At 40.6% G+C, this 15,054-nt stretch overlaps 1 protein-coding gene across 5 annotated transcripts in view; it reads left to right on the top strand.

Annotated features, from left to right (window-relative positions):
• The window catches only part of ttll10 (tubulin tyrosine ligase-like family, member 10), a 36,490-nt gene that overhangs the window by 19,503 nt on the left and 1,933 nt on the right, over positions 1–15,054 (top strand). The window contains exons 1-9 of one of the 5 annotated variants that reach the window (XM_034086184.2): positions 7,845–8,112; positions 9,318–9,688; positions 9,862–10,009; positions 10,191–10,309; positions 11,078–11,198; positions 11,906–11,991; positions 13,614–13,800; positions 13,956–14,127; positions 14,724–14,864. In XM_034086184.2, the coding sequence (XP_033942075.1) occupies positions 9,340–9,688; positions 9,862–10,009; positions 10,191–10,309; positions 11,078–11,198; positions 11,906–11,991; positions 13,614–13,800; positions 13,956–14,127; positions 14,724–14,864 (1,323 nt within the window). In that variant the 5' untranslated portion in view covers positions 7,845–8,112; positions 9,318–9,339. Of the gene's footprint in view, positions 1–7,844; positions 8,113–9,317; positions 9,689–9,855; positions 10,010–10,190; positions 10,310–11,077; positions 11,199–11,905; positions 11,992–13,613; positions 13,801–13,955; positions 14,128–14,723; positions 14,865–15,054 lie in introns of those variants that run through there. The other 4 variants (XM_034086183.2, XM_034086187.2, XM_034086186.2 and 1 more) reach the window with 4 other exon arrangements.

Here is a 15,054-nt window from a genome sequence, read left to right as displayed (position 1 = left end):
CATTAAAGGTAGAGTTCCCCTTTTTTCGATTGGACAAAAGCATGCGAGTCATCATTCACTTATTAACCTGGCAGTGATAACTCATTCCTTTGTATGAGTGTAGATGTTTGGGTGATTATCTCCATCTTACGAGGCAGCATTGGATACTCATCACTCTCTCTAATACTGCCTGGTAATGATGATGATAGTCATCTGCAGACTTCAACCAGTCAAGCCGCTGAAGCAGCGTTGGCAGCAATGTGCTCCAGGTCCGGGCCCTGGATGGGCTTCTATACTCGAGCAGCAGCAGAAATGGCTCTCAGGATCCATCTTACCTTACAGTGCTGGATTGTACTTATGTGGTTCTAACACTGTCTGGTAACGATGTTTCCTGGGTGACTCTTTGGTCTCCGGCGAAAGTTGCTTATCGAATACCAAAAATGTACATGACTCATGTGTAGGACTCCTTAGATGTTGCCATTGAAAGGTACACTTGATAAGAAAGGCTGGCTCTGTATTCTGCGCTGGCATGACTAAAAAGTATTTCCCTTGCTCTGAAGTCAAATCCAAAAGGAGGTTAGCTTTCTTTTGTTGTCTTGATGATGCCCATTGTTGACAGAAAGGGCATGAGTTTGTGCTCATCCACTAACTTTTATATCTAGGTCTTTTATTCTGAAAAAACTGTTTGGTATTGTTCTAGAAGAAATGACAAAGAGATATGTTATGCAGTAATGGTCCCAAAGGTCAGCTTTTATGTTTTTTTCTTCTTTTTTTTCACTTCTTACTTCCCTATCCAAAAAAAAAACTTTTATGGCAGCCTCACCCCACCCACGTTAACGAATAGCAGTTGGTTGATGGTTCCACCGGTCCTGCAGGGCCCTGTTTCCTTGTTCCCTCCCCTGAACAGCGTAGGCCTTTGTGTTGTATGGCAGTGATTGGTCCGACTAGCATTACCTGCGTGGCACATCCTGAAACCGACACATGAACTCACCTGAGAGTACTTAACTGGTAAAAGCTACAGGTGGCCTCCTCCCTGCTTTTATCTACAAAAGACAATTAAATGAAACCTTAGTGTTTTAAGTAAAACAAAAACAGACGGTAGGTAGTGTTTAAAACTTAAAGTGATTCCTGGGAATCCTTTTGATTTCAAACTAATTAGAAAAATGTTCTCCAATTTCTTGACTACAATGTGAACTTAATGGGTAAAGCCCTCAAACAGACTTGAGAAAAAGGCAAATAATAGGCATGGAGCGAGCAGAGACCTAGTGTGTGTTTAAGGAGGGAGAATTACCCCGCAAATATTGAGCCGCACCTTTATTTGCCCACCTAGCTTCATTATCCAAGCCACAGAAACATTACATAGGTTTTACTTCCTCTCCTACAGTTATCCCTTTATGCTATGTTGGCGTCACATATACATCTACCATGCTTACTTTGCTTGGTGTGTTCACTCATAGCTTTATTCTTTCTCCGCATGCTTTTAAATGCTCGAATGAATGAGCGTGAACAGAAGCTGTGGTTGCAACAAAAGAGGAACTGCTCATTTCAGTCTGTCTCTGCTAAACTGCTCTGTTCCCTCCGGCTCTCTTCTTCCTCTTTGCACAGGTGAAAGCTCAGAGGTCATCCTTCCAGCCTGTTGATAGGCGTCTTACCAGACATGGTTAGATGTAATTATTGGTGTCTAATACTGTCTGGTAATGCCGTCCATTAAATGGCATTACCTTCTGCTCTCTTACTTCCCCCTCTCTCTTGCGCTTCTGACATTCTTTGTATTGACAAAGGGCAGTCAAGGGAGGCACATCAACATATGTATAGCCATGGCAGATGGGGCTGAATGATGATGACTATGGAACTATGATCCTTGCACTGGAAGATTGATTAATTTGACGGGGTTTCTTCCACGTGACATGAGTCAAAGTTTCTCCACTGAGCAGCGATCGGCGATTTCCCCACGATAGGCTTTCTCGATGAACGCTGCGCCGTGAATGCGTTTCTGTCAGGAATGTTAATGTGAATGCCTTGTGAAAGGAAAGTGTTATAGAAAATGCTGTGACTTTTATCTTTTGAAAGATCTGCTTTCTTCCTCTTACCCCAATAACCAAATTCCTTCTGGGAACTTGGCTTGTCTCCAGGTACAATGCCCACCGTTTGTTGGGACTTCATTAAACATGACACACTCTGTACATAATGTGTTTAATGTGATGTGATTTTATGAAACGTAAAAGATTCAATAAAATGGTGTGCAATTTGAAATACTTCTCTTGTCCATTTTTGTTCTCTTTATAATAAACACATTTTCAGAATCGGTTTTGAAGAGAAATACATTTTGTTCCTGTTTCCCATGTGATTTTTCTTCGTAGCAGTTTCTCTAGTGATTGTGAACTCTTCTCTCGGACAGACCGGAATGCCGAGCCTCAGTCAGGTGTGGATCAGGTTACTGCTGAACAGAGCTTCTTTTTAAATGCCTCAATTTACCCATGAGGTCCCCCCATCAGCTAAGCCCTCATTGTGTCTCCGTCTATGGCAGCACACAGTAGGCTAGCTTGATAAACCGAGAAGCACAAGGCGTGTTTTCTCTGCCAGGTCAATGGGCGACCAACAGTACAGTAGGCTGCTTTTGGCCACTGAAATCCATACGCTTCTTCTACATGGTCGTTGCCTACATTAGCAGACTGACGGGGGAAGGTTTTTATCCTTTTTTTAGCCAACAAAGACAATAGCATAGCTATGGTGTTTAATTAGGCCTGTTGGCTCAGTGCTTCAGTTGACTGGTTAAACGCAGCTCTGATTTTATCAGTTGGAACACAAACAGAAAAAGCATTTAGCTGTTTTAGCATAACGGGCCCCAGGCCTCATTGATCTCCCATGCAGGGGTAGTTCACATGCTGTTCCACAAAGAAACAGTTTGTCAGAGGCAGAAATGTTATATCCCAGTTTTTTTCTTTTGTATGTTAGTTGGCCTTTATAGGGAATATGTTCAGTAAAACCTGTTCTTTAGACTTATCAAAGTTAGCATTCTTTCATGCTAGCAAGCTATCAATAAGTCAACAAAACAAATGCGCACATTTTAAACTATGTTAAGAAAGATGATTCTAAGAAAATGTGTGTTTGAAAAACGTGTAATTGGAACTGACATGATATATTGCCCGTGGGTCAGTATATTGCTGGTGTTCAAAAGTGTGTTCAGCCTCCCAACGAATAAAAAAAGATTTAAAAAAAAGCTTTATAACATATATAGTTTGACACTTTGAAAACACATTTGATTATTTCTTTTTAGCTGAATGTAGTTTTAGAGTCTTGTTATTTAAAAACCTGGCTCACTGTCACAGCGGCATGTCTCCCTGGGACACCTGAATAGCAACACCTGTGCATTTCCTTCAATGACAAGTTGAAAAGTCAGCTTTGAAAAGGCCTATAACTAAACCGTGGACTATCATTTACCTCCTTTTTTGTCAGGCAAGAAAACTGTGCAGACCTGTTTTCAGTTTGACAGTTTCTCTCTTTGACCCGTATCAGCAACAGATATGTGTTATTGTCAACAAACAAAAGGTGAACAGCCATCTTGAATGTTTGCAACAACAGCATGTGGGAGGGACTACAGTTCATAATTTTGTACCAAAAGAGATGTGAATTGCTGCCATAAAAATATTCATAGGTGAGTAAAAAACACACTTAATCACAATAAAACAATCTGAATGTGTCTAAAGTACATGAATTCATATAATCTATGATTTAAAAAAAGCTTTTAAGAAATCCACATTGTTTAGTAGTGTTACACAGACTAGTCGTTTTAGTTGACTGGAGTATTTAACTAACATTAGATAAGGCATAGTGCAGCCATTGCGGTTAAGATCCAATGTAACTGTTGCTTAATAAAACAAAAAACTGAACTAACATATGTCCTGAAATTGTCGTATATCATAAATATTGTCACCAAATAGTAATTTCTCCAGCCTTGGTTGGTTCTCAGGGTTACTTTTAGATGCATGTGGTTTCTTGCAGCAAAGAAACAAACGTTTATACATGACAGTAATATAAAAACACTCTACTGTACAGTTAGAAGAGGCATGAGCATAGAGGATTCCTGCGCTGGTCTGTGCATGCTTGTTGCAGTCAGACCAGATTCCTTTACTGCAGCCGGCTCTGGGTGACGAAGCTAGCTTCACCTAGCTGTGCTTGCTACTGTAGAGGAACAGGAGCACAACAGAGGCAAACAGCTGTGACTTACCTGCAAGTGTGCTGATGCACTGTACAGATTATAAGTTAGGGCAAAGTATCGCCACATTGAAGTTTTATTTTTACTGCATTTTCTTCATTCCCCCTATTTATGACCAGATGGGGGCCACACTAAAGTAAATGCTCTTTCCACACTAAAAGCACCATTGTATGTATTGCATATACATGAGAAACACCAATACTTCCAAAACACTTGAGCACTGTAATGCTTAGATTCACATAAGAGCCTCAATCTCAACCAAAATGTTCAAACACACTCAACCCACTTGCCCTATTCTCATAAAAAGTGATGTGGCATTATGTAAGAGGAACATTTCTATTTAAAATTGAAATGAGAGTTCCAGTGTAGGATTGTACATTGCCATCAACTGAATGGGCCTCTTTCCTCCCTTTCCAAGCGTGTAGAGAACCGATAGTGGTCTCCAGGTAATGTCAAAGAGTTGATCTGGGCTATACTGTATATACTGTAGAAACATGGCATTGCAATATAGTGGACTTTGTAAATATGAAATAATTACTCTAAGCTAACAAAAACAGGATTCTTAGTTTAAGGAGATTATTTCATTATAAAAACCAAGTTATAGTATATTCCATTTCTAGTAATAGTTATTTAGTCATTCCTACACAATGGACAAGAAATAAGCAGGCTAGTTCATAAGTTGTCATAATGTGGTTCATTTGTGTTGTTTATGTTCTCACAGAAGAAACAGAGATATTATGACCTTACTGTACACACCTGCGTGGAGTTGGAAAGTCAGGCGATACTAGAGGGTGTTACCAGCACACTAGATGCCGTTCTGTGAGAGGTTTGGCATCAGGTACATGTTTCTCTGCATTTGGAGGGACCACAGAGGCTCAGCTGGGTGGGATACAGGCAGGCAGCATTTCCCACCTTCATCACTTTAAATGATGGTGTAAAATAACACATTTGCATAGAGAACATGAATGATCTTTTTAGAGCTATATAAGTGATACATTTACATTATTTATATCTGATAAACTGCATCTTTTAAAATCAATAACACACATATTTTCCTGCTATTTATTGATCTAGAGACCTTATTATAGAGGTATAGTCATAATGTATGCCTAACTAACAGACATAAGGCAACATTTATTGAATTTATTTTATTCACATATTTAGCTGAAAACTACTATCTTAGTACAAACATCTGCACAACATGTTTCCATATGAAATGTTCCTAGTGAAATGTGATGTCTTTGTGTCCCAATCTTGCAGTTGTCACCAGTGGGAATGAATGAATACAGACCCTGGGAACAAAACGCTTCCTCCCCCCTCTTCCACCGCCCCCCCTGCTTTCCGGTGTCATTCTGTAAGGAAATCATGAAAAGCGGGAGACAGAGACGCGCCTTTCTTTACATCGAAACGTAACTCCATTCCCTGCACTATAACACCTTTCCAAGGAGATTCTCTCCAAATAATGGATTGTGTCGGGACACCATTGCTGCAGGCTGCATCCCTGTAATTGCTGAGCACTTCCTGGTGCAGGAGTCAGTTGAGATGACATGGGAATGGGCGAGTCTCCAAAGACAAACGCTTTATGGTGTCACCGCCCTGAGACAGAGCACACCTACTTCTGGTCTAATGATATATATTCATTTCATTAGTTTCATATTTTATAAAACACATTACTATTTGTGAAAATGCTCAAAAAGGGTCTTGTCATTGTCTCTGGTAATGTGGTCTGTGTTATGTGTGTTTGGTTGGCCCGGCCTGTCAGCATGATGAGGAGTAGATGCCGTGGACGAATAGATAATGGGAAGAGCACCAACAGCAGAAACTCAAAGAAAACTAAAGTAAAGTAACCCATCAAGCATCCCAATGTGGCCACACTGTCAAAAAGACAATCAAAGATCAAATGAAAATAGTTATTAGTTAACATTTAGATCCTGAAAATGTTATGCACACACTCCACACACATGTATGCAGCCTCTTGGCAGATGGTGAACCGTGAGGTTGCCAGGGCTGTAAAACAAGCCTGTTCTCTTTGTCCACTTACGCAGCACTGTGCACAGTGTGTCTATCAGATGGCGGCTCTTTACCAAGGTGTGGCTGACACTGGCTCCACACAAAGCTCTGTTAAACAGGAACATTGGAGGCCCGCTTCTAATAGCTGGGGTGATGCGGCTGGGCTCGCATCACTGCCAAGCAGCTCTCTGTAATGGCTGCCATTTAAAAAAAACTAAACTGACATGACTTTCTGTAATGCCTTGTAAATGTAGTCATGCGTGAAATGTGTTTCATTATTCTGGTATGTGTGACGACTACTTTGTACTCAGTTGTTGTTGTTTTTAGTTTGTTAAAGTTAGAATGCGGCATTTATCGACTTTTTTTTTTTTTATATATATCCATGAACCATTTTACCGTATCACATAAAGCGTGATTCAGTTCAGATCTCGACTGTTTTAACTCTGCAAAGTTTGACTAACCTGCTCTAAATAAGATCTAGGCATGAGTTGCTGCTTAAACTACAGGTGTTACTGTATGTGTATGCGTCACCCTTGGTTCCCCTGCTGGATGTGTGATTATATGGTTGCATGGATGCTGGGTCTAAGAGGCACCCGCCCCTGTCAATTATCAGATTGTTGAGAGGAAGAGAGGAGATTATGCATAATTCCCAACCGTGGTTTGGTCTGGGTGTTTCCTCTAGAATGTGAGGAGACATACTATGTTGCTCAGCTGCATACCTGTCACTGGATTTGGCTCGAGACAACACGATTGATGTGAATGTCTACTATATAAAAATAATGATTTAAACAATGATTTTGCTGGATGTGGTTAAGTTAATTTACAATAAAGTATTTTATTTTATAATAGGATCCCCATTAGCTGTGTCCTAAAGCAAAGGTAGTCTTTCTGACTTACACCAGTGCCTTTTTCAACACAATACAAATCTCCATTTGCATAGCATCTTATGTTCCGTTATTTAATTAAGAGCTTGATGCCTAAGTTAATATAGTCAGAAAGAATGGTAAATAATTCCATATCTTGCGCTCTATGATACTGTGTGTTCTTAGCGAATAAGTGTTTGCCTTGGTGCGTCAAAGCCTTGTCTGTCTGACGTCATTGTGCTAAATTGTGTTTTAATCGACTGAAATGATGGCATGTGGGCTTGTAAAACATTCCATGTTGAAAGAAATACGCAGTATTCATCCCATCTTCAACTTTTGAGCTTGATATTTTGCACTTATTATATATTAAATTAGCGTTTCTCCTACTACATTACTAAATCCGTAGTAGGACAGAATGTTTCTTGTTTCTATGAGAAGAATAACTGCTTATACTGTTGGGAACACAACTATCTAAATGAAAAGCTACATTTTTCTGCCCTAGAAATGTATGTCACTTTGCAGAACACATGTCCCTGAGCCTTTAGAAAATATTATTTTACCTTTAGTGTCAGGATATAATACCCTGGAAATCCATTTTGATTGACAGTCTGTTCTCATGTTACCTTAGGATTAAAAAAACAAAGGCTAACAGGCATTTAATATTGAATGAAGCTTAACTAAGAGGTGGGGTAGGTGTGGGATACATAATCTTGAGAAGTTTGTCTTGAGCTGCTGTTGTTGGATCGACAAGTGGCAACTGTTGCTAAGGGTCCCATTACCAGAGTAACCGGTGATTGTTTACTTTAGTCTAGCCAGAATTCCCTACTTGCAGTGCGGCAGACTGCGACTCATTTCTGTGGGCTAAACTGCTGACAGACTATGTGATTTCACCTCTGTCGTGTCTGTGCTTCAGTCTGTGGGTTTCTGTTGGTCTCGGCCTTGCCTTTGGAGTACACGCTTGAGCGCACATGGCAGGAGAGGAACAGGCTGAGTGGGTTTTCATGGAGTCTGGCTGTCCCTGTGTGTGAGACACTGGAGCTACAGGTAAAACCCCCTCTAATTCTAAATGTTATATGTCATGGTTCAGCTCCTGTCCTCTAACACAAAACACCACATTTAATGAAATACTTATTCTATTTCTTCACACTCGTTTGTTTGCATTTATCACATTTCAGGCTTGCCAAACATGATAATACATTTGAACTATAAGGCCTAAAGTCTAAACCTGCTTACAGGTGTGAGCAACCCCATGGAGATTAAATGTCAATTAAACCAAAGAAAATGTATACATGTTTGTGGTGAGCCCGTAAATGTACAGTGTGTTGTGATGGAAAGGTATAACAAGACGGTGCACATTTCTTAGTAATGTGCCTCTTAGATTGTGAGATTTTTTTATTTTTAATTTTTGTCTGATATTCAAATATCAAAGGGCTAAATTAGCGTTTGAACTCCTGGTGGAGGACATAAAGTCAATGGGTCAACAAAATAATTAGGAATAACCCTCTGAATACCATAAATACCATACGCATCACATCATACATACTGTACATCATCATATCTGCTATCTGGCAGTCTGGCCAGTAGCCAAAGTATGTTTCTTATGAGCCAAACAGTTGTATGGGCTGACAGCTTTACTGCTATGCTATGCTATGCTATGCTATGCTATGCTATGCTATACTTGTTTATTATATGTAATGAATAAAAGCTGCTCACAATTCATAATAATTAAGTGTCTATAGAAAAGCTATTCAGTCTGAACCAAAATGGTGGACAGACCAACCAACAGACAAATATCACCATCCAAAGGGAAACGATATAAGCATGAAAATAATAGTAATAACCGCAGGTTCCGGGGTGGGGCATGTGGGTGAAGGATGTCCGATAGGTACTGGGGGGCAAGGGCATGGAGGGACTTGTAGGTCAGGAGGAGGACTTTGTAGGATATGCAGGACTTGACCGGCAACCAGTGTAGGTAGGTGGATGAGGGTGGGAGTGATGTGCTGCCACGGCTTTGTGTGCGTGAGTACCCTAGCAGCACAGTTTGAGACATACTGGAGCCTGTCCGGGGTTTTGTTGGGAACCCCGAACAGGACACCATTGTACATGTACAGCACTTGCTGTTGATGAAGTAAACGTTATCTATTCATCTTGACCCTTACACTAAATCGTTAGTGTATTGAACAAAAAAACTAAGCAATAATAACAAACATCTCATTTGGGGTCTCATACAGTATCACTTCACCCCACAGAAAGGGTCTCTAATGTTGCAAAATGTTCAGCCATCACCAGAGATCTGCACGAGCAGAGGTCCTGTCTGAGTGCTGGGTGAAGTCCTGCAGTGAAGGCCCGGCAGAGGGGAGAGAACGGCAGAAGCCACAAGGGGAAAACGGAGAGAAGGAGGAAGTGAAGGCTCCCTGTGGGGACAAGGTGCCTGCAGGAAGCCTGAGGCAGGAGGAGCCAAGGGGAGAACCGGCCTCGTCACATGACCATAGGGACATGCAGGAGGTAGCATCAGGAAGTGGACTGGAACATGTCCAAAGGGAGGAGACGCAGACTCAAGAAAAGAGAAAGAAGTTTTCCCACATAACTTTCAACAAGGAAAATCCATATAGTGGGCCAGGTGGGAAAGTGCGGCTTCACTGAGGGATGTGCTTTGCTATTCTTTCCATAGTTTAATTCAGCATGAAGAAGATAGTTCATCAACACATTTTCCTGTTTTTAAAAAGCCGGTGTGTTTGTGTTAGACTGTGTCCATGCCTGATTTCTTTGTGTTTGTGTGTGCAAAAGCATCAGGTGTGGACCTGGTGCGGCACCGCCGGAGGTCCCTCCCCAGGGAGATGTCGACCTGCTCCTACCCAGACAGGGACAGGCAGCGGCAGGTAGAGGAGCCCCGGGGGCCTGGGCCCTTCTACTTCATCGGAGGAGCCAACGGAGCTGACATGTAAGTAGAGGAATATAAAATAAAGGGGTACCAAGAAGAATCTGGATGGATTTGCTTTAAACATATTTCACTTGTTATTTATTTAGTTTTTGGGCTCTTATTAGTCTAACCCTAGATTTACGTATGACCCCTGACCTCTGCACTGTTGTGTGATTGATGTGCTTTGGGACTTCTCTTTTAGAGTGAGCCGTTACTGTGAGAGCAGAGGATGGAAGAGGATTTACAACAAGCAGAGGGAGGATTTCAAACTCAAGTGGTGTGAGACTAAATCACAAGTCAACTACAGTAACTTCAGAGAAGGTGCCCAACTATATATATCTCAGAACATTTTATGAATGCTGTATTTTACTAGAGACTCTAAGATTTCTCAAAGTAAATCCTACGAAAATGCCATAAAATAGGAAAGGAAAAATGCTAAATCTGTCTTTTTGTTGTTTCATCTTTCTCAATTCTATGGAAGCACTTAGAAGCAAAGGAAAAAAAAACTGTTTTATGCTTTTTTTAAATGTAGGATTAATTTTTTCTCCCCTTTTGTTCACGATTTAGGAACTGGACACATTTTTTAATATTTTATCTGTGTAACGAATGACAAAAGTAAGCCAAGCTAAGTAAGAAAAAAGGATTTTGCAAAGAAATGTTTTTCTGATCTAATCCAATTTAATTTAAATGTGTTGTAACACTAATTTCTGCCACTCAAGCCTGCAGTGCACCACTACCCCGTGTTTTAAATAAAAACATTTTAGATATTATAATAGTAACAAAATGAGTTATTGGTGCGTGCCCAGTTAAGTTTGTAGTCCTGTTTAGTGGTGCTCTTACAGCTAAAATGTGTATTACAACCACGCACAACTATTATACTGAAATAAGTTACCTTTGAAACTGTTCCACTATTCCAAAATAATAAAAACAGCAGAGAAAACACTTTAGATCACACCTAAATTAATCACCATATTTGTTCCCCCTTTTTTTCAGTTCAGGGCTTCCGTACATGTGCTTTAAGTAGAAAATACATGCATTGTTGTCCATTCACAGAAATACAAACATGAATTCCTCATGTGTGGTTCCCAGGTGAACAGTTGGTGTACCAGATCCCCAACAACAAGGTGCTCACCACTAAGATCGGCCTCCTCAGCAGCCTGCGGGAGTACGAGCGGGTCAGCAGCAAAGTCAAACACGGAGCAGGACTCAGGTTGTGTGTTTATAAAAGCAGACATATATAACAGCATTTATGATTGTGTCACAAATCTCTTAGCAACAATCTGGTGCCATCAGAGAGGTTCAATAGAGGCCCGGCTCGGCAAATACTGATTGAAAGACATATCAGCCTCAGACAATATTTAATAAATACCAGAAACCAGGCCTCTGAATCACACAAGTTGGTATTTAGCATTGTTTTTGTCAGTTATATAAACTATTTCAGTGGCTAATTATTGAATATCGAAAACTGTTAAAATGTTTTGCAACCTTTTTCAATAGAAATAAGCATTTCTTATAATATCTCCTAGCATTGTTGGAAGATGTACTCGGATCCTTTACTTAAAAAAAGTGCTAATACTATGGTCTTAAAATACTCCACTACAAATAAAAGTCCTGATTTTAAAATTACAAAAGTAATTGTATCAAAATGAACTTAAAGTACAAAAAGTCAAAGTATTCATTCTGCACACTTGAACATGAACATCATGTCGGGATTTTAAAGTCAATCTGCATCAACAGTACAGATGCCACACGTGTACAGATTTATGTTTACTGACATAGAGTGACATGTGTGCTTATCTAAGTAACTTTCTCAGGCAGTTTTCATTTTCATCATATGACACAATCAGTTTCGAACAGCTAAAGGCACACATCCGTTCATTGATCTTCTTCTTCTTCTTCTTCTGTCGTACTTCACAGGAGGCTACAAATGGAAGAGTTTATTCCCACTACCTTCCGCATGGATGTGAGGGAGGAGAGGGAGGCTTTCTTTGCCCAGCAGGAGGGTAACATACATCTACACTCACCTCTAGTACAGCTCTACACCCGGATGCAGCGACAACACATCACCGGTTCCACTGGATTTGTGTTTATTCAGCTTACAAATATGATCAATCAAAGTGTGCCCGTCATGCATCCCATAACAACAAGAAAGACAATAGTTTGTGCTTGGCAGTGTTAAGACAACAGTTGCCTTGGTGATTGTTTAATCAAGAGGATGTCGGAAAATAATGCACTTCACCTCTCATAAGGCCCTGATTAAATCACCAGGGGAACATGCTGTTGCCATAGAGATGAGTCAGCAGAGGGCAGGGCTGAGACACAAACAGGAACAAACGCTCGACAGGAGGATGATGTAAAGCTGCTGAGATCAAAAAGATGCATTTAGTATTACAACTATAAAACATTTCCCCTTCATTTCTAGTTCTAGATATGAAACCATCTGATGGGTCCTGTATTGTCTGCAGCAACACAGACACACAGCATTAGGATCAGGGGTGTGCCGGTTATGACAAACATGGTTATCACTGAGTACACAGGAGAAGGACACAGACAGCTGCTTTAGATCTCTGGGTGACCAATGAAACTGTGGAAATGAAGACAGGAGCAGTTATGAGAATAAAAAAACACTACGAAAGGAAACTCCATCATCGAAAAGTGTTGCACATGGTAGTGTATGTAGAAGTCCTCCTTATACAGTAGAACAGCCCCTGACATACATTAGCGTTATCACTGCCACATCCACATGGTGAGGTTCCACTCATTCCATTTGACTCATTAATATGCTGTGGAATAGTTTGATTGATAACAATACAGCATAATGATCTTATAGGCTGATCACATGATTGGCCCATAGTCAAAGTAACATAAAGACCGGTGAAGGCATAACACAACGTAATGTCATATCTGATGACTGGACAAGGTGATCCACCTCTTTACGCTTTTAATGATGTCATTATGTTATCGCATCGCATTTTATAATAAACATCTTCAACGCAATTATTTTATAAATGTTAATTCATTATGTAATACATTTTCGTTTCTTTTGTCGTACATTTTAACATATTGCAGTAGTTATTACTAAATGTGGGAGTTACAATAAAAAAAAAGGAAAATGTAATAATCCATATGTTATAATAATAATAATAATAATAATAATAGTAATAGTATGTAATATCAACTCAAATGGGTTGTCTTCATCCACACACAGGTTTAAGAATACAGTGACGCTTTTAGGTTTGTGTCAATACAAAACAATATACTTATCTACCAAAGTCATTGTATCTTTTAAAATGTATTTGCGTCAATGTTTTCTAAGGCATGAAATATTTGTTTTGCTATAGCTATTTTCTTTTATCATTAAAGACACCCAGTTTGCTATTTCATGAATATTATGTTTCATGAAAGAAAGGGATAATATATGGCTTTTTACAAAAACAACTGCAGTATGTTTTCATTTATTACAAAATGTGGGAAATGTATTTAGATTACGGCTGCTTATAATATAATGCAGCAGATCATTACAAAATACAGTCTCATAATGTGTTGGAAAAGCGCTCAGTTTTTCATACAGTTTATGTCATGTGTTTTTTGGACCTACATGATGTGATTCTCTGACTGCTACCAGGTGTGAGCAACAACAAGGGTCCCATGTGGATCTGTAAGCCCTCGGGCCTGAACCAGGGGAAAGGCATCTTCCTGCTGAAGAGCCAGGAGGACGTGGCGTCCTTCAGACTGAAGCTGCAGCACACGGAGGACAGCCAGGCCGACAGGAAGCTGCTCCAGCGCCCGCCTCAGGCTCGCATTGTCCAACAGTGGGTGGACATACTGCCGCTAAAATAAATATGATGACACATTCAATGTCTCCAATAAGACAGAACATCTCTTCTAATTGACCAAACTAATTTCCCTTTCCTATAGAATCACTGATGGTGCTGTTTCTTTAAGCTCAACTGTATTTTGCCCTCAGTTACATCCAGAGGCCGCTGCTCCTAAAAGGGAAAAAGTTTGATGTGCGCTCTTACCTTCTGATCGCCTGCACCGCACCCTACGTGGTCTTCTTTCGTCATGGATACGTGCGACTGACCTGTGACCTTTATGACCCGAGTTCCAACAACCTCTCTGCCCATCTGACCAATCAGGTACACCTCAATACTGAGACAAAGTGCCAATCATATACAAGGTTAACTGGCAGGTCAAAGGTCAAAGTGTGCCTTCAAACAGTCATGTACCCATAGTGTAGGCCAGGGTTTGCTTGGTGTGATCACATCCCCCCGTGTATACACTCTTCAATGGTCTATGACTTCCATATAGACTTCCACATGTATCTGATTCAGCAGTCTGATTTAGGACCCTGCTCTTCAGAACATGGTCAACAATTATCTTTCTCGCACACTGATGGTCCAATCTCATTGAAGCAGATAACAGTTAACATAAAGTTGCCTCAACTTGTATTGATTATATACCACTATGCCAATATTGGATAAAGACAATAACTGGGCTTAAATAACTTGTTTTTAGCACCCATGTGCTGTTAAAGCTTTTTAAGGACTAATGTTGCCTTGAGGATATTTACATTAAAAGGACATAACCGTTTAAGATAACACTTGAGAGACATTTGCATCCAGTCTTTGCTGTTCATGCCACACATACTTTTAGAGAGGTTGGGTAGCATTAGCATTAGCTGTGGCTAACTGCTGCTTGGTGTGTCTCTGGTCCCCCTGCTGTCGGTCTCCAGTACATGCAGAAGAAGAACCCTTTGTACAGCCAGCTGAAGGAGGACACTGTTTGGACCATGGAGCGCTTCAACACCTACGTCAATGGCAGGTTTCGGGTTGCCAAGGGTCTGCCCAGGGACTGGGTGATGGGCGCCTTTGCAGTGAGTGTGTGTGTGTGTGTGTGTGTGTGTGTGTGTGTGTGTGTGTGTGTGTGTGTGTGTGTGTGTGTGTGTGTGTGTGTGTGTGTGTGTGTGTGTGTGTGTGTGTGTGTGTGTGTGTGTGTGTGTGTGTGTGTGTGTGTGTGTGTGTGTGTGTGTGTGTGTGTGTGTGTGTGTTGTAGCTCTAAGGGAC

Source organism: Pseudochaenichthys georgianus, chromosome 7 (assembly GCF_902827115.2).
Source record: "Pseudochaenichthys georgianus chromosome 7, fPseGeo1.2, whole genome shotgun sequence".
Classification (NCBI taxonomy): domain Eukaryota; kingdom Metazoa; phylum Chordata; class Actinopteri; order Perciformes; family Channichthyidae; genus Pseudochaenichthys; species Pseudochaenichthys georgianus.
This window is presented reverse-complemented; position numbering and strand designations above follow the sequence as displayed.